Genomic DNA, 20,657 nt, shown 5'->3' on the forward strand with positions numbered 1-20,657 from the left:
CTCTCCCCGCCCCGGCCGGAACGGCGGCGCCGCATAACGGCGCAGTGAGGGGTTGGTTCGGCGGTTGGGTGTTGCGCGTGCGCAGAGTTGGCGTCGCGCCCTTCGCCGATTCCGGCGGCCCAGGACCGGTGTTCGGTGCCGCGCTTCTTCCGCTGCCCCACCGCCTCCCGGCGGGCGGCCGCGCGTCCCCATGGAGGAGCCGCTGGCGCTGCACCCCGTGAAGCTGTATGTGTACGACCTGTCCAAGGGCATGGCCCGCCGCCTCAGCCCCCTCATGCTGGGTAAGCACCGACCGGGGCCGGCCTCGGGCCTGCGCGCGGTCGAGGCGGGGCTGGGCTGCGGGGCCTGCGCCTCCGTCTGCTGCCCTCCGGCCGGGCGCTGACGGCGTTGGGTCGTGGCCGGCGGAAGGGCTGCGTCTGTATCTAGACCCGCGTCTGGGCGGAGGGAGGCCCGTGGCAGCTTGGAGGTCACCTGGGGATCTCTTGGAACATGCACTGGAAAGGTAGCCGGAGTGGTCAGCAGCTCCTGACAGAGGTGGTGGCCTCTGTCAGGCCGTGGTTATGCGGTGAGGCATCCCAACGAGGCTCCAACTGGCCTCACGTAGCCCTGGTTTACAGCCTGTTGGGTTCGCTTGGCTCATCTGTCTGTACGGGAGGCTTGGTGCTTTCCTTCACACTCAGAATGAGAGCCCTGTAGCTCTTAGCATGAGGCTTCGTGTGTGGCAGCAGTGGGTGCACAAAGCTGAGGTGGTGTGACGGAGAGCTGGCAGCTGGGAGGGGTTCCCCACTGCCATAAGACCAAACCAGGTCTGCTGGTCATAGAGTCATAGGATATTCCGAGTTGGAAGGGGCCTGTGAGGGTCATTGAGTCCAACTCCTGGCTTCACACAGCACCACCCAAAAATCAAGCCCTGTGGCTGTCCAGGTGCTTCTCTCAGGGAAGCAACGTTCACCTGTTAGTTCACGATAGCTGTACTTTATTCTGGGCTAAGAGCATTAAATGTGTTACGTGTCTTCCTGGTTTAATTGTTTGAACAAATTCTAACCAGTCTCTTTTCAGAGCGTTGGTCCAGGCATAGACTTGTACAGAAATCGGTTGTCAATGTTGTTGTGCAAATCTTCCTATAAATTGAGTTGTGTTGACTTTGTAGCTCTCCTAATCCAGCCTCGGGGTCTGGCAGCTTTCTGGACTTCCACATGAAAGCAAACAGCACGTGACTTTGTTGGTGGTGCTTTTTGTGCTGTCCAAACAACTTTCAGCTTGTAACTTTGTGCTCGAGACAGCTTGATGCTATATGTGTTGGAGTCAAGTTGTGAGAAGGAAAGCTTAAAAATCTGCATGCATCTCTCATCAGCGTGGGAAGTGTTGTGTGCTGGTCCTGCCCAGGAACTTGAGGCCTGTTGGTGGAACAGGGCCAGCACGGCCTGCCTGCCTGCTCACTGTGACAAGGCAGAGTGCACAGTCCTTGGGGTTACGTGGATCCGGTGACTGGATTATCCATGACATAAACAGTAGTTTGTTCTTTTGTTCCCCCCCCCTTTCAAGCTAATTGTCTTCTGTGCGTTTTTGCTCAGGCCTAGCAGACTTCCAGATGACTTTTAGAAACCTCCCAAAGAGAGAATGATGGACTTTCTACATGCACCCAGCTACTGTTTTTTGCTTTACTTAAACAAAACCAAAAACTGCTGCTACTTTAACTTTCAGATGGTCAGTAGCTACTTTCCTTTTTTTCCTCCTATCATTGGAGTTCATAAACTGTACATCATCTTGGGAAGACACAGAAATCAAAAAGGATTTCTTGGATGACTTGGTGCTAAATAATTGTCGTATCCCCTTACAGTGCTTTTTCCAAGGATGCAAGTTTGAAGTAATGTTTTTGCTTTGAGTTCTGTAGCATTGCCTGTATTGAAATGCTTATACTTTGGTGAATGAACTGTTCCTCGTAAGGCTGGCTGTTATGAGAGCATCGCCACAGCTGCACTAATAGGATACGCTGTGTTTATGTGCTATGTTGGTACATCATTCCAGGATCAGCTCTCTCTGTTAAAAGTTATCCTGACTCGTTCAGGATCAGTTTTATGTATTGTGGCTGCATGAACCTGAATGGTAGAACCATACGATGTTGCTCATCGCAGGCTTTGGGTGACTTGGTCATGCCTTTAGGCACATCTTCACTTTCCTTGACAAGTTTATTCATTTTTACTCAGGCTCCTTTTGTTCCTGTTACTTTTCTGTGCGTTTCCTATGGCTTTTTGGTGAATGTTTCTGTTTTGACATATAAGTGACCCAACACTGAAGTCACTTGGCTTTGATGTCACAGCTGGCATGTTCTGTGTGCTGTTACATTACTTTCTTTACAAGTACTGTTCTCCTCCTTCATTCAGTCTGTTCATCTGCATGATCTGATAATAATTTGTTAACTTGATTGTAATTAGGCTTCCATTTCAGCTTTGTTCTAGAACACTTGCTAGGGGTTTCATGAAAATCATGTGCGTTTCCCTCCTGCAGTGTACCCTACTTCTTGTTCTCTCAAGGAGAGGGGAACTGAAGCAAACTCCTCCATCTCTGTTAGTCTTTTCCTTCTGTTGGGTATCACCTAGAAGAGAGTGTTTGATTAATTAGAATCATTTTCCATTTTAAAAGGGCAGGAATCATGATGGCATGGCCTGAGAAGTCTCAGATATGCAAAGCAGTCCTCTACTAGAAATACCTGGGCTGGCTGACCAAGTCTTACTATTCTGCTTTGATAGGAAACCAGCTCACTAATTTTCTGTCTTCTGGGGCCTACAAGCATAAAAATGTTAAAAAATATTAGGCTTCCAGGCATGTTATTTCTTCACAGCTTGGGAACTGATATTCTTGCACTGAAGGATGGATAACAAGCTCTGAATTAGATAAGCTGAGAACCCATCTCTTTATGTAATTCCTTCATGTCTCAGCTCTTCTGCCCTTCAGTCTAATAATCGGGATTAATATGCAAACTCTGCGTTCACTTGATGCTTAAAATGCACAGGAATGTGCTACATCACATGGGTCATGTTAACAAATCGACTCTGCCAGTAAAATAGGTTGGTGAGCATCTAATCTTCCTCTTGCTTGGCCTTCCAGATAAACCCAAGCATGGAAGTAATCTGGCTTGATTGTATTCTAAAATTATTCAGGCTTGTGTTCTTCTTTCATAATGCCCTCTTATCCTCCTGAGTGTCATCTCCTAAATCAGTAGCACAAAAAACAAACCTGACTGCTTCATTCTCCCCATTAAGGAGACGCCCCTGACCTGGGGGGTCCTCGAATTGTTCATTTTATTTTATATTGTATTTTTCTCGTATTTCTCTGGTGCTTAAGAAAGCTGTGAGTGTTAGGAAAATTAAAACAAATGTATTTAGTTGCCAGGTGATACTTTGTCTCATTCAAACAATGTGGGATGCTTAAGCAAGCAGCTCTTTGCGTAATTGACTTTGCCTTCAGAGTTCTGCTGAGTATCTTCAGGAAAGATCCATAAGAGCACCTGAGCAAGTGGGGGGGAGGGGTGAAGGCTTGAGTTCATGTATTGATTAGGTTTCTAAAGCTTAATGAGCCATCATCCTAACACAGCTACAACACAGCAACTTTCACGCCCATGTTCTTTGTCTGTGACCAAAGTAATGGGACTTGTATTAGCTTGTAATGGCAGCAGATGAAATCAAACCGAGTTTCTTCCAGCCTACTGCTGGCTGAGCTTACACACAGACAGCTGCTGCCGGACAGTTGATACCTGGTAACTTGAACATATGCACTAATTGTTGTGTGATTAAGTGCCTAAATCTAAATTTGCAACACCTTTTCCTGCTCAACAGGTAGAGGTCCTCTGAAATATTGAAACTCCCTAAGCAGATTGCAGTTATCTTGTTCTACCTGGCTGGGCAGTAGGTGTATATCACACCTCTGTAGGCTGTGAGTGATGTATTGTGTACATCATGGACCATGTCTAGCAGCACGCAAGGCATAACTCATTATACAGGCCATCCTGATTGCTTTGCTTCTGTTTTTTAGGAGTGGAAGTGATTGTGAGCTGTTACCTGGTCTGTGCAAGGGCTGGGTTTGAGAGAAGAGTATACAGTAAGATCGCTAGCAGAGGCAAAGCTTCAGAAGGAGAATGATGGTGTTCATGGAGACCTGTGCAGAACCTCTTGCATGATGCAACAGACACATGTCTTTAGGATTCTTGCTGAGTGACAAGAGGGAGTTGCTCAAGTTCCTCAGAAGCTGATGGCCTTTGACTGATTCCTCTGTCTCTTGGTTTGGAGCTGAGGTGGCCACAGCCAGTGATGCAGCATGGAAAGCTGCAGCAGCATGCCAGCAGTTCTTGGTCTCTGGGAGATGCGGGTATGGTTAGTAATGGCAAGTTTCTGAGGTGTGGGACTGCCTGGCTGCGTTGGCATTGGAGAGGCTTGCCCTTGTGTTCATGAATGATCTGTCTGGCCAAGCACAGTCCATTAGTGGCAGGAAGGGATTTCATGTTGTCTGCAATAGACTGTACAGCTGCCATGGATGCAGCACTGCACATCTGGCACGTGTTCTCCACAGTGCCAGCCTAGTCAGTGTCATACAAGAGCCGCACACAAACAGGAAGACAGCAGGGGTCCATTCAGAGCATCAAGCCAGTCCTTGGCACGGGCTGACCTCACAGAGCGGCCTCAGGCAGAGCTGCTAAGAGCTGTTCTGCTGTTGTCCTGGCAGTTGCTGCCTGCTGCTGACTACGAATGTGGTGTGTAACAGCTGGAGAGGAGCCTCCAGCACTGCAATACAGACTAATGCAAAGTTCCTTCCCTGAATCCTGTTTGTATCTCTTCATGTGATCGGAGAACCACGCCAGTGGAAAGGGATCTCTGGAGACCCTGTCCACGGTAGGTGTGGTGAGAACAGATTTCTCAGGGCCTCATGCAGTTAAATTCTGAGTATCTCTGGGACTGGTGCTCCCTTTCCTCTGTGACCATCAGGTGGTTCTGGACAGCACCAGTGACAGCATCTGCAAGGACTTTCACCTGCACGCAGAACCCACGTGCAAACTGCCAGCTCTGTGGAAGGCCTTTCATTATTGTTTGCTGGAAGTGTGTGCATATGTGCGTGAAAGTAAATATTAAGTCATTCTGTTTCCATTTCTGTATCCATGCTTTTGTATGCGTACTGGTTTGTGCTGCCTTTGAAACAGCTTGCATCTCTGCCCTGAAGGGTGAAGATCAAATTTTTAGTGGAAAACAGTAATTTATTGTGAACAACTGTGTGATTACTTATTAACAGAACATGAACTATACAGGCCATGATAGGGCACGTCCTAGGCCAGCTGCTGAATGCAGAGCCATGCTGTGTACCCTACCCAGCTGATATTGCTGGTGAGCCAGTGGTGGTATCTCTGCTTTGTGGCAGCTCCAGAGTGCAAGATGAAAACTGTCGTGGGGATGGTGTGGGACAAAGGCTGAAGAATCTAGCTTAGCCGGATGGGATACTAAAGAAGCAGCAAATCCTCCTGAGATGTTGCAACATACTGCCCCACTTCTCTCATTGCTGCTGCTGTCTTTTGGCCTTCAGCCGGCTCCGTGCCCACGTTTCTCTGCAGCAGGTTAATGGTGAATAACATGCTTGCTGCCTGGCTGTGATCCATGATGGTGACAGATCAGCCCACCTACTTCAGAACTGGGAATGTTCACTTTGACTGATGGCTCTATTGTCCCAGCAGCCTTTTCCCTGCCTCCTCTCTCATGCAACCCTCATCTGAAACAGGTACCTATTTCTGTACCTGTTTTGCTTCAAAGATAAGTGAGAAGACTACAGCAGTGACTTTTTCCTACTTGGATGCATAAGCATCCCTTTCTTGAAACTCCTGGAGAGGATTACACTCTGTTTCCTTCCTCTGTTTCACCTAATTCTGATGATAATAAAGTTTTTCTTGCTTATTACCCAAAAACTTGGGAAGAACTGCAGCCGTTGGAGGTATTCATTGTTGGGATTCACAGACCACAGCAATTGTGGCAGAGGAACGGGAGAGTGCCTCTGCCTTGCACGGCCACTGATCTGAGTAAGGACAGGCAGGGAATGGCTTCCTGCAGGACAAGAATCAGGGACAATGCATCCCATTGCTGCCACCATGCCTGGCAGTGGAATAGTTTATTGTTATCCGAAGCATCTGATTCCAGCCTTTTGAAAGTGGCCACAATGCACTTCTCAGCAACAAAAGCTGTGGGAATGCAGTCACAGTAAGTGATGGTGTAGTTCCTAGAGACAAGTGAAGTTGACAGTGTGATGAGGGATGCAGCCAAATCCTGAGTTAAAACCAGGAGATGGCATAGCTACTGCGTCAAAGACTGTCGTATCCTCATGCTCCCATCATCAACCTCAGCCCTGCAATATTTTGGATCCTTGTGCGTGTAAGCATCTGCAGATGACTTAAGCAGACAATCAAATCACTTTCTGTCATTTAGAAGTGGAACAACAACATCGCATGCTGTTGCTGCATGCAAATTTCCAAAGGGGTGCTGTACCAGGAACCAAGCCCTTGGGTTCTGATAGATGAAGTAATTGAGCCTGTAGCAGTAGCAGCTGGGGACCCTTTGAAGAGTGGTTTCATCTTGAGATCCTACCATGAATGAGGAGAGGTTCCCATTTCCCATGTGAAAAAGATGCATTGGGGAACTAGCAAAGCATTTCAGAAGGGACTTCCCCTAAGACAAAAACACGCTATCATTTTAGCTGTGCCTGAAGCACATTTTTACTGCTGCTGTGTTCTACAAAACACACCATTTAATTTTGTGACTTGTATGAATTGCGAAACTATAGTTCTCTTGCACGCGTGTGCTTAAGCTCTTGTTTTTTGAGAGGTGAGGAAAGCCATGGGGGGGGTGATTGTGGAGACTGTTTTCACAGATCGTCTGATCACTCCTCTTTTACTGAAACAGAAAACTCAGTGCTCTGTGCTGGCAAACTGCAACTGTGAAATCAGAGCAGAACTCTCAACCCTTCTGAAAAGGTTTATTTTTTCTCTGTAGACAAAAGCCCAAGGAAGCTGAGCATTGGCAGGATAGGATGGCATTGACAGATCTGCATGCAGGAGGAAAACAGTCAGGCCCTGGTGTTGACAAAGGAGTTTATTTGAAAGAAAGACATCCTGTTGCTTTAGAAGCAACTCTGTGGTGAAAATCCTATCTCTGGGCTTGCTGTCACGGTGGAATAATAGGTGAAGGTCCTTTGTGACTGACAGAAAGTAGGCTGAAAGCTGGAAAATACATTACTAATAACTATCTTCTTTTTTTCTGCATGCAGGGAAACAGCTGGATGGCATCTGGTAAGTGACTAGATTTGAATTGCATAATGTATGGTGTAGGAAGCATTATCAATATGAGGTCATATATGCTTCGGATCTTAAGAACACTTTGGTGCTGAAGGGAGACCGGTTCACTTTCTGTTCCTGAATACAAATTGCCAGTAAGATTACGTACCATCAGGTGCTGGTTAAACCTCTAGAATCAAAGTGAGAGACAGAGCTACCATCTCTGCAACTTCACCCTCAACCCTTTAGCAGAAAGGCTGCTGGAAATCTTGTGCTGGTGTGGAGGTCCCTGTCTTTCTGTGGTGCGCTTGGGCACCTAGCTAGGCCTGTTCTTTCCCAACCACCTATGTATTACAGTAGGCTTGATAATTATTGTTTTCATTTCAGTTTGTGTCCCAGCAGGTACTGTTCGTAGTCCCAGAAGCACATTGACTTTTTAGGTTATTTACTTCATGATGTCCTTGACCACATAAACTTACTGTTGATTTTATGTGCCGGGTTAAACATCTCCTTTATCTTACCCGTTGTTTCTGTTCTCTGTGGCAGGCACACCTCCATAATAGTCCATAAGGATGAGTTCTACTACGGTGCTGGGGGAATCTCCAGCTGTGCACCTGTAAGTTAAACTTACTTTTCTGATAACTTTGTGATAGAACTACATCATCGGATTTACTCTTGTCCTCTAGAAAAGCAGCAAGCGAAGAGAACTCTGAGTTCAGCCAGATGTGGTTGCCCTGTCCATCTGAGGAAAAGAACATGGGCAGTGGGTTCAAGCTTAGCCAAATACAGGCTGGGGGGTTACTTCCACTGATGGCGTCCTGGGTAGATAGAGTCTATCTGCAGCTGTTTTGTCAGTGATACTTTGATTTTTTTGTATGGATGGTCTTTGCATGAAGGCTTGGCAACTCAAAGCATCCTTTTTGAGATTAAGGAAAAAAATCCATTATGCTTCAACAGACCTTTCTGTTCTTGGAGAAGTAAAACTGATGGGTTGTTCTTCTGACAAAATTGTGCTTTAGAGCTTAGAGCTTTCAGCCCATTGCCTCTCAGTCTCTGAGTGGAGAATGGGGAAGACCAACAGGGCCCTTTTCTTGACAAACATACTGGAATTTCCTCATTCTGTGCCTATACAAGCCATTGTATTTCCAGTGGAGCTGAAAATAATTTAGTCTGATGATTTTAATAGTCCTCTGGATGTTAATTCCTACAGGGAGGGACGCTTCTTGGCCCCCCAGACTCGGTTGTTGACTTGGGGAACACTGAAGTTACAGAAGAAATCTTTCTGGAATATCTTTCCTCCTTGGGGGAGTCTATGTTCCGGTAAGTAGCAGCTATTACTGTATAATTTGAGTACCAAGAAAAGGCTTTTAAGGAAAGAGGTGCAGAAAGGAGGCAAGTATTATGAACCCAGTCCCATTCACAAAGCTTTGTCTGCCTATTGTATTACTTTGTACTCTCCAGAGATGAGGCTGGAACTGATACACTGCTAGACAACCCTATGGTGTGCCAACTGTGAGCTAGGCTGGGAAAGCATTCTGCCAGGAAGTCTTTCTCACTTCTTTCTTTTTTGTAAAATGGAATAGTGCCTGAAATCTCTTTGAGGTGATCACCAGGGAAAATGAAGGCACCGTATGAAATATCTCAGAAAATAATGCCCCATGAGTCATAGGTGAGGTGTAGTAAAGCTGCCAACTTTCAGATGAGTAGAAGCGAAGTCATGACTGCTAAAACTTCTCATCTACTTCTCACAACACAAAATGGTAGCATTTAGTGTTCTGGCTGAATTTCAGTGTCAGTAATTCCTGTGATTTCTCCTTATTCCTTCTGTGGTTTTACATGAAGAAACCTGACCTCACTTACCCTTTAAAAAACAGTTGTATAGAATCAATGACGCAGAGAGATGTCGTTTTCCACCCCGATTCAATTAAACTACCAGGTGGATTGATGTCTGTGTTTTACCTATTTGCCTTAGAGCCCTTTGCTGGGGAGGGGAGAAAAGTGCTAATGTAAGGAGATCTAGATTTAGTGATCTAAATTTTACTGCTTGTTAGCTTTATTGCTGAGTCTCTTCTTATTTCAATCCCTTTCCTGTGGCACAGAAGTGAGTCTTACAACCTCTTTGAACGTAACTGCAACACCTTCAGTAATGAAGTGGCACAGTTCCTGACGGGAAGAAAAATCCCTTCCTACATCACTGACCTTCCATCTGAGGTTCTTGCCACGTGAGTATGCATTCTGCTTCTCTCTGTAGTGCATTGCTTCATGCTAATGCTTAAATATTCGACAGAGGCAGCCAGTACCAGTTTGCGCTGTCTCTCTGTGAGAGGCAGGGTGAGATTAGGGAGAGGATGCTGTTTACTTTAACACAACGCTATACAACAGGTACTAGCTGGCACTGGTATTACTGAGAAGGCAGAAGGAAAACTGTTCTTCTGTCTTTAACTTGAGACCCTCACAAAATAAGAAGTTAACGTGACAAGAAGGGTAAAGGAACTTTCAGAAAGTGATTCCAGTAGTTTTTTTTGTTTTGTTTCTTGGTGGGTTTGTTTTTTTCTTTTCCTTGGGAAACCTGTACCTCTCAAAGATCACTTCTAATACTCTAAGCACCATAACTGCATTGGAGATGGCAGTTTTGCCTGCAAAGATTAAAGTTAATGCTGCAGTTTTAGAGCTAGAAACGAGTGAGGAAGAGGAGTAGGAAAGAGAGGAAATAAAGGTAGGTTGAGCTGACCTACCTTTTTTTTTTGTTGTGCTCTGAGCCAGCAAGGATCCCAGTGAGATGATTTGAGCTCCATTATTTAGGTCTTGTAAGTGGTATACCACATCATTTGGGAGACACATCTTCCACCCTGGGCTCTTTGTTTCCTAAGATCTGTCATATAGTCTGTAACAGAGTGAGTCATACCTAAAGGCAAACTAGCAGCTACAGATTGCAACAGAAATTATTCTGTGTGTTGAACCACTGTGTTATAAAGGGACTAGAGTCTGTTCTTCCAGCAGAGTCTTTAATATTGATGTGATACTTAATGGAGAACTGCAGTTGCATAACACAGATTTCAATCACATGCTTAAGTAGTGTGAGTTACTGAAGCCAGTTTCAGACACCTTATTACCACATTATCAGTGTGGGCATGTTAGGGCTTAGAACTACCTTTAAGAACCTTAAATCTGGTTTTATTTAGTTATGGAACAGCAAATTCTGTCTAATAGGTTAAATTTAGTTTGCTTGTAGTGAAAAGAGGAAATCTGGAATCAAACCAACATTGTAGAAGAAAGTTGATGAACAGACTAAAAAGTCATAAATGGGGGGGAAATTGTTCAAGTAAACTACTTAAAACATTTATTTCTTTGTCTTTTCAGACCTTTTGGACAAGCTTTACGGCCCTTCCTGGACACCATCCAGATCCAGCCACCTGGAGGAAATACCTTTAGCAGGGATAATGGACAGAGCTAACAAGAGTGACCTGCTGTGCCCAGCCTCACCAGGCCTCTTCCTTTTTAAGCACGAATCTACCAGATTTCTATTTTATAATTTCCCATCACAATTAACTCTACGGAAATTACGAGACCAGTTTTAAAACTTCTTAGGGAGAGGATTTATCAGGGTGCATGCAAGACAAGGCTACCAAAAAGATTGCCATAATTTCTAATAGTATTATACTAATTTATAAAGGCTGTCTTGCCTGAAGTAGGCTGATACTTTCTAAGTAATTCCTCTGCTGGGAAGTGGGAATTCATTCCATGAGCATTCAAGCCCATTACACATTTTGAAGTAAAGGGGGTGTCCTAGCCATCCCCTACATACTCGCACGTCTTTCTCTTGTCACTGTCAATATTATGGGGGTATTTGCTGAAGTCTCTAGCAAGAGAAGACAGGGAAGTACTTGTAGCCTAGGAAGTAAAGGTGTCCCAATACTCGTCTTATGCATATTTCATTAACATTGTGTTATTTGCTCAGGGGAAAAGCTGAACTCATTTGATAGGAGTATTTGCAATGGCACAGCAGTAGTGAAGGTGGCCTAGCTGAACCAGGCGGTGTCACTTTCAAGGCTCACACTTCCAATGGGATTAACTGCGTGTGGGAAGGAGGCTGCAACTGAAAAATACCATGAGTCTCATGAGATCCAAGAGTTATGGGAGAGAACAGCTGAAAGAACAAAATCTTTCGAGTGCAAGTGATAGAAGCAATGGATAGAACCTTGTTAACGGTTTACCTTTGCATAGGAACTGTTTGTTCTCACTAAGCAAGAGGTACAGCATGGCAGTCTCTTGACAACATGATGTAGGCCAATTCTGCCTTCAGTATTTTGTTGCAGACATGGTAGGAGTTACAGCTGTTTCTGATATTGTTCTTTCCAAAGCAGCCAAGTACATCACAGAGAGGGCTGCGTGAGGAAAAACAGGTGGTAGGTCTCCCTAAATTTAAAGAAAACAAGAGTAAAATTAAGCTTTCCTGTGGAACAGGTAAGTTGATTGGGATTCATGGAGAAGTGGCCCTATTCTCAGACTGACACTAGGTTATGTCAATTCTGCATCTTTGAATTTAAGATTCTTACAGCATTGCAATTATTCGCAGCAGAAGAAGATGATAGGAAGGAAAGAACAGGCCCGCTGATTTCTTTTCATGCACGTATATATGCTATTTTCCTGAACAATTCTGTAGCAAGTACGCTTAGGAAGGAAGACAACAACATCAGAAGAACCCCGAAACATCACCCCCAAATGGGCATTGCACATCTCAGATACTGCTGAAAAAGCATCTATGCAAATGTATAGTCCTTTGTCCAGTGCTTTGTTGGGACAACATTCACTGCATCTCCAACTTCCTGCGCTGGAAACTCACTGCATACCTGACAGAGGTGTCCTTCCCCTGCTGAGCAGCTTCTCTCAGAGTAAAACAACTTAGTGTGTTTCTCACGCTGTTAGTCAGAGCGGACTATAATGGTTCATATTTTTGTGGGGATGGAACGAAGGAAAACTGCGGTTCTGTCACTCTGCCCAGTAGGCTGTTGCTCTGCACCTTGTGGAATTGTTACACGAGTGGAAATCAGGTCCTGTCTGTCCTTCCTGCAGTTGTTTGTGGCTGCTCTCAGTGCAGGTGGCCTTTGCACCACAGAATGGTTTTCGTTGGTGGTCGTGTTTGGGTTTTTTTATCTCTCAATCTCTGCTTGTGCCATCAACTTCTCCTGGAGTGTTTCATTTGGGCTGGACTAGGAGATGGCTGTAGCAGTTAGTATAGAACAGCTTCACGCAAAAGCTTTCAATCTTTCCTCATCCAAATGTACTGTTTGCAAAAAGCACTCTATAGTAAATCATTTACCATACAGCACCTTCTAGTGCTTCTGGGGAAGAACTGTTAGGTTTGTTTTCTGCTAAGCCATAGAAGCCATAGCTTAGTTTTTCCGCTGTCTGTGTATATCGCCTCTGAATTCTTGATGCCTATTTTGTGGAGAGATCTTGGTCTCTGATCTTCCTACAGACATGATTATACCACAAAATACAGTAGCACATTAGACATCTTGGAGCTTCCCAAGTCCATCAGGCACCAAAGCTGATACAATGCAGCACAACTTCTGGGTATGCTGTCTTGGTACCCACCAGCAGCACAGCTGTGGCTGGTTCTTTCAGCAAACCATTGCTTCAGGTACAGCAATCTGCTGGTACAGCTGCTCAGCAGGGGCAACGCAGGCACCTTGGCCACTGCACACGCTGTTTCATGATGAGTGTGTCCACTTCAGAGGTCCTGAGCCCAGTTTCTGTTTGCCTGCCTATTTCAGAATGTATCGGTGGGTTACATTTCTCGGACATATTCTGTTTGCAGTGATGATGGTGCTCCCAGAGGGCCTCCTTGTCTCCAGCCCTACTCTGTGTTTTGTGTAAAGGATCTGTAGGAGGAGGTCTTGTTTATTTGATCTGACTGGGTAACAAGACCCTTGTACCCTGTAGGCCTCTTAGGAAACCCATTTTCTCCAAAGATGGTTAGGTGTAACTTGCAGATCTGTGCACAAACCATTCCTCCCAGCCATATGTACTCATAGAAATATAAACTAGAATGAGACATGTATGTAAGTGTATAGGGGTGGTGAACCTCAGCCAGCTGATTGACAAAGGGGCAGGGCAGCTGCACTCCTGAATGGGAGCAGAATCCTTTGCTCACGCTTCCTGATCTGTTGTCTTATCTCTGGGGTTCCCCCATGCCATTTAAAAAATGTTAATTAATAACATCTTTAGACAGAAAGTGATGTTTTGATTTTTTTCTATTACAATTAAAAAAAAAAAAAAGTCGTGTTTGTATGTATCTGTCCACACAGCTACCCAGCTACTTCATCTGCTTCACACTGTTCCTGGCTGGAAGTTGTGAGCTGAGAAACTATCCCAGCAATTTGTGCCTTGTTCTGCTTGGGAAAGCAGCAGTGACTGCTGCCCGTGGTGGGGGCTGCTGGTAGGCAATGTTCTTACTGAAGCTTGGGGAACTTCTGCAAGTAGTGCTGCAGTATGTTATTGAGGTCACAGAATCATTCATGTTGGGAAGACTACTAAGAGCGCTGAGTCCAACTGTCAGCCCATGCCTGTGACGGCTCTAGGCCGCATCCCTCAGTGTGACATCTGCTCTTCTCTTGAACACCTGCAGGCATAGTGAGCCCACCACCTCCCTGGGCGGCCTGTCCTAGTGCAGCACCACTCTGAGACAAGAGATTTTTTTCTAATATCCAGCCTGAACCTCTCCTGGCACAAACAGGCCATTCCCTGTCACTTACCTGGGGGAAGAGGCCAGCCTCACCTCGCTACAACCTCCTTTCAGGTTGTTATATGGAGAGCAATAAGCCTCCTCAGACTGAACAACGCCAGCTCCCTCAGCCACTCCCCATCAGACTTGTGCTCCAGACTCCTCACAGCTCCGCTGCCCTTCTCTGGACACGCTCCAGGGCCTCCACGTCTGTCTTGTAGTGAGGGGCCAGAACTGAGCACAGCACTCAAGGTGCAACCTCACCAGAGCTGAGTACAGAGGGACGGTCACCTCCCTGCTCCTGCTGGCTGCACTATTGCTGATCCAAGCCAGGATGCCGTTGGCCTTCTTGGCCACCTGGGCACACTGCTGGCTCATGGTCAGCTGAGCACCAACCAGCACCCCCAGATCCCTCCTCTGAGGGCTGGTGCAGCTTGGAGGAACTGAATGAAGGTCAGACAGCAGGAGGTTTGTTGGAGAAGAGGCCCATCGTGCCTCTGCTGGTGTGCTGAGAATCATAGAATCGTTAAAACTGGAAAAGACGTCTAGGATTTTCAAGTCCAACCGTCAGCCCATCCCCACCATGCCCACTGACCATGTTCCTCAGTGCCACATCCCCACGGTTCTGGAACACCTCCAGGGATGGTACCACCACCACCTCCCTGGGCAGCCCGTTCCAGTGCAGCACCGCTCTGCCTGAGTAGAAGCTCCCCTGCCCCCCCCACCTGACCAAGCGCCCCGAGGCGGCAGAGCCGGTCCCGGCGCCGTGCCCTTGTCCCCCACCTGCCCGCGGGTATCGGGCCCCTCCCGGAGCGGCGGCCGCACGATGGCGCCGCGGCGCAGTCCCGCCCCCGGGCCGCCCCCGCGCTCCGGCAGAGAGCTGCGGGATGGCGGCGGCAGCGCGGGGCCGGGTGCTGTGCCTCTTCGACGTGGACGGGACGCTGACGCCGGCTCGGCAGGTAGCGAGGCCGGGCGGAGGGGGAGGAGGAGAGGCGCGGGGCTGCGTGCCGGGCTCGGCCCTTCTCATCCATCCTCCCGCTCCCGCAGAAAATCGAACCGGAGGTAGACCGCTTCCTGCAGGAGCTGCGCGGCAGGGTGCAGATCGGCGTGGTGGGGGGCTCCGACTACTCCAAGATCGCCGAGCAGCTGGGAGAGGGCGACGAAGGTGCGCGGCGCGGGCGAGCGGGGCGCGGGGAGACCCGGGGCCGGGAGGGCAGACCTTCGCCCCGTGCCTTGTTTTCCTTCCCGAGATCCGTGCCCGGCTCACGGCGAGTCCTAAGGTCTCCCTTCCGCCTCGTTAGCTCTGAGGGCTGAGTCAGCGGCGCGGTGTTTGCACGGGGGCTGCGTTAGGTAACAGCCCATCACCGCAGCGCTGAGCCCCGCAGCGGGGATGGAGCGATGGGCGCACGTGGCCGAGCACACGACATGCCGTGCGCTTATCTTGTCCGGGGCCGTGACGCCGTCGGGTCGCTGCCCGCCTGCGTCAGCCGCCCACCTGCCCGCTGCAGATAGCGGCCCGCGGGCAGGGAGACGTGCGGCCTCCCGGGTCTCCCCATCGGGCCTCTTGTCCTCGCTGATGGGCCGAGCGGTACCTGTGGTTTCTCTTTTGCCTCCTCCCTTTCAGTCGTCGACAAGTTTGACTACGTCTTTGCCGAGAATGGCACCGTGCAGTACAAGAACGGGCAGCTGGTGGCCAAGCAGGTGGGTCAGCGCTGGGTGCGGGTGGCCCCAGCGTGCCCCATCCCTGGAGGCGTTCCCAGCCAGGTGGACGGGGCCCTGGACAGCCTGACCCGGCGGGTGGCAGCCCTGCCCACGGCACGGGGTTGGACTGGGTGGGCTTTGAGGTCCCTTCTAACCCAACCGTTCTGTGATTCTATGAGGACTGCTGCTCCACGGGCCTCTCGCTGCTTCCTCCTCACCCTCTCTCCTCCTGCAGGCCATTCAGGACCACCTGGGGGAGGAGCTGCTGCAGGACCTCATCAACTTCTGCCTCAACTACATGGCGCTGCTGAAGCTGCCCAAGAAACGGTAAAGAACAGAAAGCTCTTAGAGGTGTCCAGAGGAGCGCTACAGGGCCTGGAGGGCAAGGTGTATGGAGAGCGGCTGAGCTCCCCTGGTTGGCTCAGCCCAGAGCAGAGGAGCTGAGGGGAGGCCTCATGGCGGCTGCAGCTCCTCACAGGGAGCGGAGGGACAGCGCTGAGCTCTGCTCTCTGGAGACAGCACAGGCTGTCCAGAGAAGCTTTGAGAAATCCCACAAGCCTGAATCCACAGAGGCACTCAGGAGCCGGAACCTCACTGAGTTGAGCAACCGGGCAGCAGCAAGGCAACCAAACAGCCCCGACAGCTCTGGGCTCAGACCTTGGTTTTGGGGACACGTGTGGCTGGCACTGCTGTCCAACATCAGCAGTGGTTGCACTGAACTCGGAAGGGCTGTTTTCCTCTCCCTGCCCTTGTAAAGGCCCCAGTAACCTTGTGCCCTTGCCCACACACAGAGGAACCTTCATTGAGTTTCGCAATGGGATGCTGAACATCTCCCCCATTGGGCGCAGCTGCACACTGGAGGAGCGGATCGAATTCTCCGAGCTGGACAAGGTGCGCGGGTTGGGTTTGGGCTCACTCTTCCCTTTGCAGGTCTTGCACTGTCACAGATCTTGAGTCTTGTCCACTTCCCCACTTCCCAAGGGGACAGAAGCCCAGCTCCAAGCTGTGTGTCTTGGCCTGGAGGTTCCTGGAGATGATGGGTTGATGGTGGGACTTGAGGACCTTAGATGTCTTTTCCAACCCTAATGACTCTGCGATTCAGACCCTTTTCCCTTCTCCTCCACAGAAAGAGCGGATCCGGGAGAAGTTTGTGGCAGCCTTGCAGAGGGAGTTTGCTGGCAAAGGGCTGCGTTTCTCTCGAGGTGAGCAGAGAGGGCTTTGCCGTGGCCTCTTCATCACATTCTCCTTAAAATCCTGGGATAGGGAGTGGGAATGCGGCTGTTCCCTGTGGGGATCCGGCTGGGTGAAGGCTGTGCTCTCCAAGGAGACCCTGGGAACTGCTCAGCAAGCTGCTATTCCTGGAGAGCTGCCACGGGGGCGTCACGCTTGCATTTGCAGCACGTCAGTGGCAGCGTGGTGATGGGTTGATGGTTAGACTAGATGATCTTAGAGGTCTTTTCCAACCTTGATGAGTCTATGATTCCATGAATAAACTGTGCCGTAGGTTTTTCCTCTGAGCGTCAGCCAAGCCAACTGCTTTCTATCCCATGACGCTACCAGTGCCTTATTCCTGTTAGCTCTGCTGAGCCCACCCCTGCGCGGGAGCTCTGCTCTGGCTCAAGTGTAACAGCGGGGCTGCCAGCAGAGCTCTGGGCACATTCAGTCCTCTGCAGGGCTCCTCCAGGAATGCGGCAGCGTGAGAGGAAGGGGCCTCGTGTTCTCAGCTCAGTTTTGTCTGGAGGGCTGTCTGCTAGGGAAACATCCTTCTCCTTGGAAGGAGAGCTGGCACTGTGTGTTGTGGACTTTTGTAGGGCTGCTTCTGGGGCTGGAGGTGCTTTACAGCCAAGGCGGGGAGCTAAGGAGGGGCTTCAGCAATCCTGGGAACCTGGCCAGGGTTGGGGGAGAAATGGGGTTATCTAAGGGACAGGGCTGAAGCCAGAAAGAGACCTTCTGCAGAGCTTTGCGTAACATAACAAAGTGCCACGTGGAAATCTAGGCAAAGGGCAAAGGGGCAGGGACACGTGGAAATGGGGCTGGTGGGACAAGCTGGCTCCGAGAGCCTCATCGCAGGCTGTGGAAGGTGAGAGGTGATGGGAGACCTCACTGCAGCCCTATGCTGTGCCCAGGCGAGGGACAATGCTTGCTGTCCTCGGCACCTTGGCTCTCCCCGCTCTGACTGGCTCCCTGCCCCTTCCAGCTGGCACCAGGAGCTCTTCTTGCTGCCCAGCTCTTCGTGAAAGGGCAGAACACAATGAAGCGGAGCATTTTATTTCAGTTATTTCTGAAGCAGGAGAGTGTGATGTCCATGCAGGAGCCTGGGAGAGTACTCAGAGCCAGTACCTGACAACAGGTGCTTTGTCCCCTGCTGCCCCGCTCTGGGACACAGCACACACCGATGCTATCTGCAAGGTGTAGCCCCAAATCTTCTCCAGCATGTGGATGTCTGGTGCCTCTCTGCCAGCTCCCCCTGCAGCCTGCTGCTGCCTGCTTGTATGTGTGGTGTGGAGCCCTGCTGATGTCACCCGGCCCTACTGATGTCACTCAGCCTGTTGTTATAGAAACAGCATCTGCCACCTCCTAATATCACATGCAGGAGAGCCACGGGGCAGAGCTGTGTGGGGAGGGCTCCAGGTTGACCCCCAGCCCTGGGGCGGGGGGACACCCCACCACCTCGTGGCCACGCTGCTAACGCTTTCCCTTCTGCTGGCAGGTGGCATGATCAGTTTCGATGTGTTCCCCGAGGGCTGGGACAAGCGCTACTGCCTCAACGTGCTGGACGACGAGAGGTTCGACACCATCCACTTCTTTGGGAACGAGACCACCCCTGTGAGTGCACCCTGCTCCAGCGGCCACCACGGACCTCTAGTGGTGTGCAAGGGAGGGATGCCCTCCGTGTGTTTGCAGCAGCAAATGGATGCTCCTCACAGGATTTGGATCCTCCAAGGAGACTCTGCTAATGCTTTCCCTGTTCTCTGCTCCCCTGCAGGGAGGGAACGATTATGAAATCTACGATGACCCCCGGACGGTGGGACACAGTGTCCAGTCTCCCCAGGACACGGTCCAGCGATGCCGTGAAATCTTCTTTCCAGAGAGAGCGAATGAGTGCTGACTGTGAGAGCCCTGCAGCCCTTCTCCCTTCTCTCCCCCACGAGGAAAAGCACCTTCGTTTGAGGAATCTGCTCAGGGTAGACTGAAAAACACTTGCTGGTGCTGGTCAGGAGCTGTTGTGTGAGTGCAGGGGGCGTGCAGGAGGGGGCTGTTGTTTCTCAGCCCCTTGGCACTGCCCATTTATGGCTGAGGTCTGTGGGACCAGGCAGTCCTTCCTCCAGCAGAACTTCTCTCTCGCCAGCTGGGGCCTCGGTGGGCAGCGATACATTCCTGCCTTCTGGACCCAAGGCCAGACTTAACCGTGTCTGTCTGTGTGGGTGTGTCTGTGCATCCTTCCCTTGCTCCCTTCTCTTTTTAGCTCTGTTGCTCATCAACACCTCTGCACAAGGGAATTTGCCTCTCATGTTTTTCTGTCCCTTTGCCAGGGGCTTCCCAGCAGCCTGCGCACAATCGCAGCGTGGCTGAGGCACCTCTGGGTCCATCTGGCCCAACCCCTGCACCTGGAGCAAGGTGCCCAGGCCCGCGTCCAGGAGGCTTCTGAAGATCTCCGAGGAGACCCCACAGCCTCTCTGGGCAGACTTCACCAGTGCTCAGTCTTCCCATCCATGTGTCCATCAGGTGGCACAGATGCGTTACTGTAAAGCCTTACCCAAGGCATTCATAGCAGACTAAGTCCCCTTCCTTCCCGGTGCTGAGCTCTCCTGGTACATCCTGCTTCCTCCTGCTTTCCTCACACCCTCATTGCCCATCCCTGTGGCCCCGCCTCAGAGCTGGGCTCAGAGAGAAGTTTCTCAATGGCTGCCACCCTTTAACCACGGGACCAAAGCAAAAGCTGGTGCTTCTGGGCCTGGGGCAGCTCCTCACAGTCCCTGAGAGGACTTTGGTCCCGCTGCCTGGCCCCGCTCGCGCTGCGGTGGTGTGTGACCAGCAGCGGTGGGTGCTTTCTTCTCCGTGTGACGGTACCTCTTAAACACATCAGTCTGTAACATGTCCAGTTTGCATGAGTGCAGCGGCCTGGCATCCAGAAATCTCCAACAAATGCACAGATACCTCTCTCTACCCAGAGAAAATCTCTGTGAGAGAGGAGGACGTGTGGGAGAAGCCTGGATGCGGAACGCTCTCTTCACGGGCCGCCATTTTGACCCTCCACTTCAACCTTCATGGAGGAACCTTGTGTTTTGTGGTTCTTCCTCTTTCACTGACGATCAGGCTATGGTTTATTTTTCCTGTGAATCTATTCCACGTCAGCAGGATTTCTGTAGAGTTTGGTGGTGAGGGTGCAAGGCACCGTGGTGGCCCTGGGGGCTGAGGTGACCTGTTTGCTCCCTGTGCTGTCTGTAGGGCCGGCCATGCTGTGAGTGAGGGGACAACCTGTCCGGCCCTAGCTCTGGCTGGGTTCTCTGGAGTTCCTCGGAGGAAGGGAGGCTTCTCGATGCCTGCCCCATAGCGTGGCCACAGGTTTTTCCCCACGTGTGTGTGAGCGAGTGGATGTGGTGGGCCCTGTGGTGGGGACCATATGGTTCTGTATCTGTGTGAGATGGGCAGCTCCTGTCTGACTGGTACCAACTGTTAGATTAGAAATAAATTTAAATAAATTTAAATAAATAAATAAATATATAAATCCTATTAAAGCCACAATGTGCCGTTGTTGGAGTATATGCTGTCTGCAGGCTCTGCTCTGCCCTCAAGTGTTGGGTGCAGGCACTGCAGGACCAGGGAATCTTAGAATCACAGAATGGTTGGGTTGGAAGGGACCTCAGAGCCCACCCAGACCTACCCCGTGCCGTGGGCAGGGCTGCCACCCACCAGCTCAGGCTG

The 20,657-nt window shown here is 49.9% G+C and overlaps 2 protein-coding genes across 2 annotated transcripts; both read left to right on the forward strand.

Annotated features, from left to right (window-relative positions):
- Positions 42-13,591, forward strand: DESI1 (desumoylating isopeptidase 1). The gene is made up of 6 exons (XM_021384116.1): positions 42-281; positions 7,297-7,318; positions 7,850-7,919; positions 8,514-8,623; positions 9,403-9,525; positions 10,664-13,591. The coding sequence occupies exons 1-6, from the start codon at positions 191-193 to the stop codon at positions 10,755-10,757; spliced, it is 510 nt and encodes a 169-aa protein (XP_021239791.1). The 5' UTR covers positions 42-190; the 3' UTR covers positions 10,758-13,591.
- On the forward strand, positions 14,836-20,470 carry PMM1 (phosphomannomutase 1). The gene is made up of 8 exons (XM_021384143.1): positions 14,836-14,989; positions 15,078-15,195; positions 15,655-15,731; positions 15,967-16,058; positions 16,523-16,622; positions 16,858-16,933; positions 18,442-18,557; positions 18,718-20,470. The coding sequence occupies exons 1-8, from the start codon at positions 14,918-14,920 to the stop codon at positions 18,838-18,840; spliced, it is 774 nt and encodes a 257-aa protein (XP_021239818.1). The 5' UTR covers positions 14,836-14,917; the 3' UTR covers positions 18,841-20,470.

Source organism: Numida meleagris, chromosome 1 (genome assembly GCF_002078875.1).
Source record: "Numida meleagris isolate 19003 breed g44 Domestic line chromosome 1, NumMel1.0, whole genome shotgun sequence".
NCBI lineage: Eukaryota > Metazoa > Chordata > Aves > Galliformes > Numididae > Numida > Numida meleagris.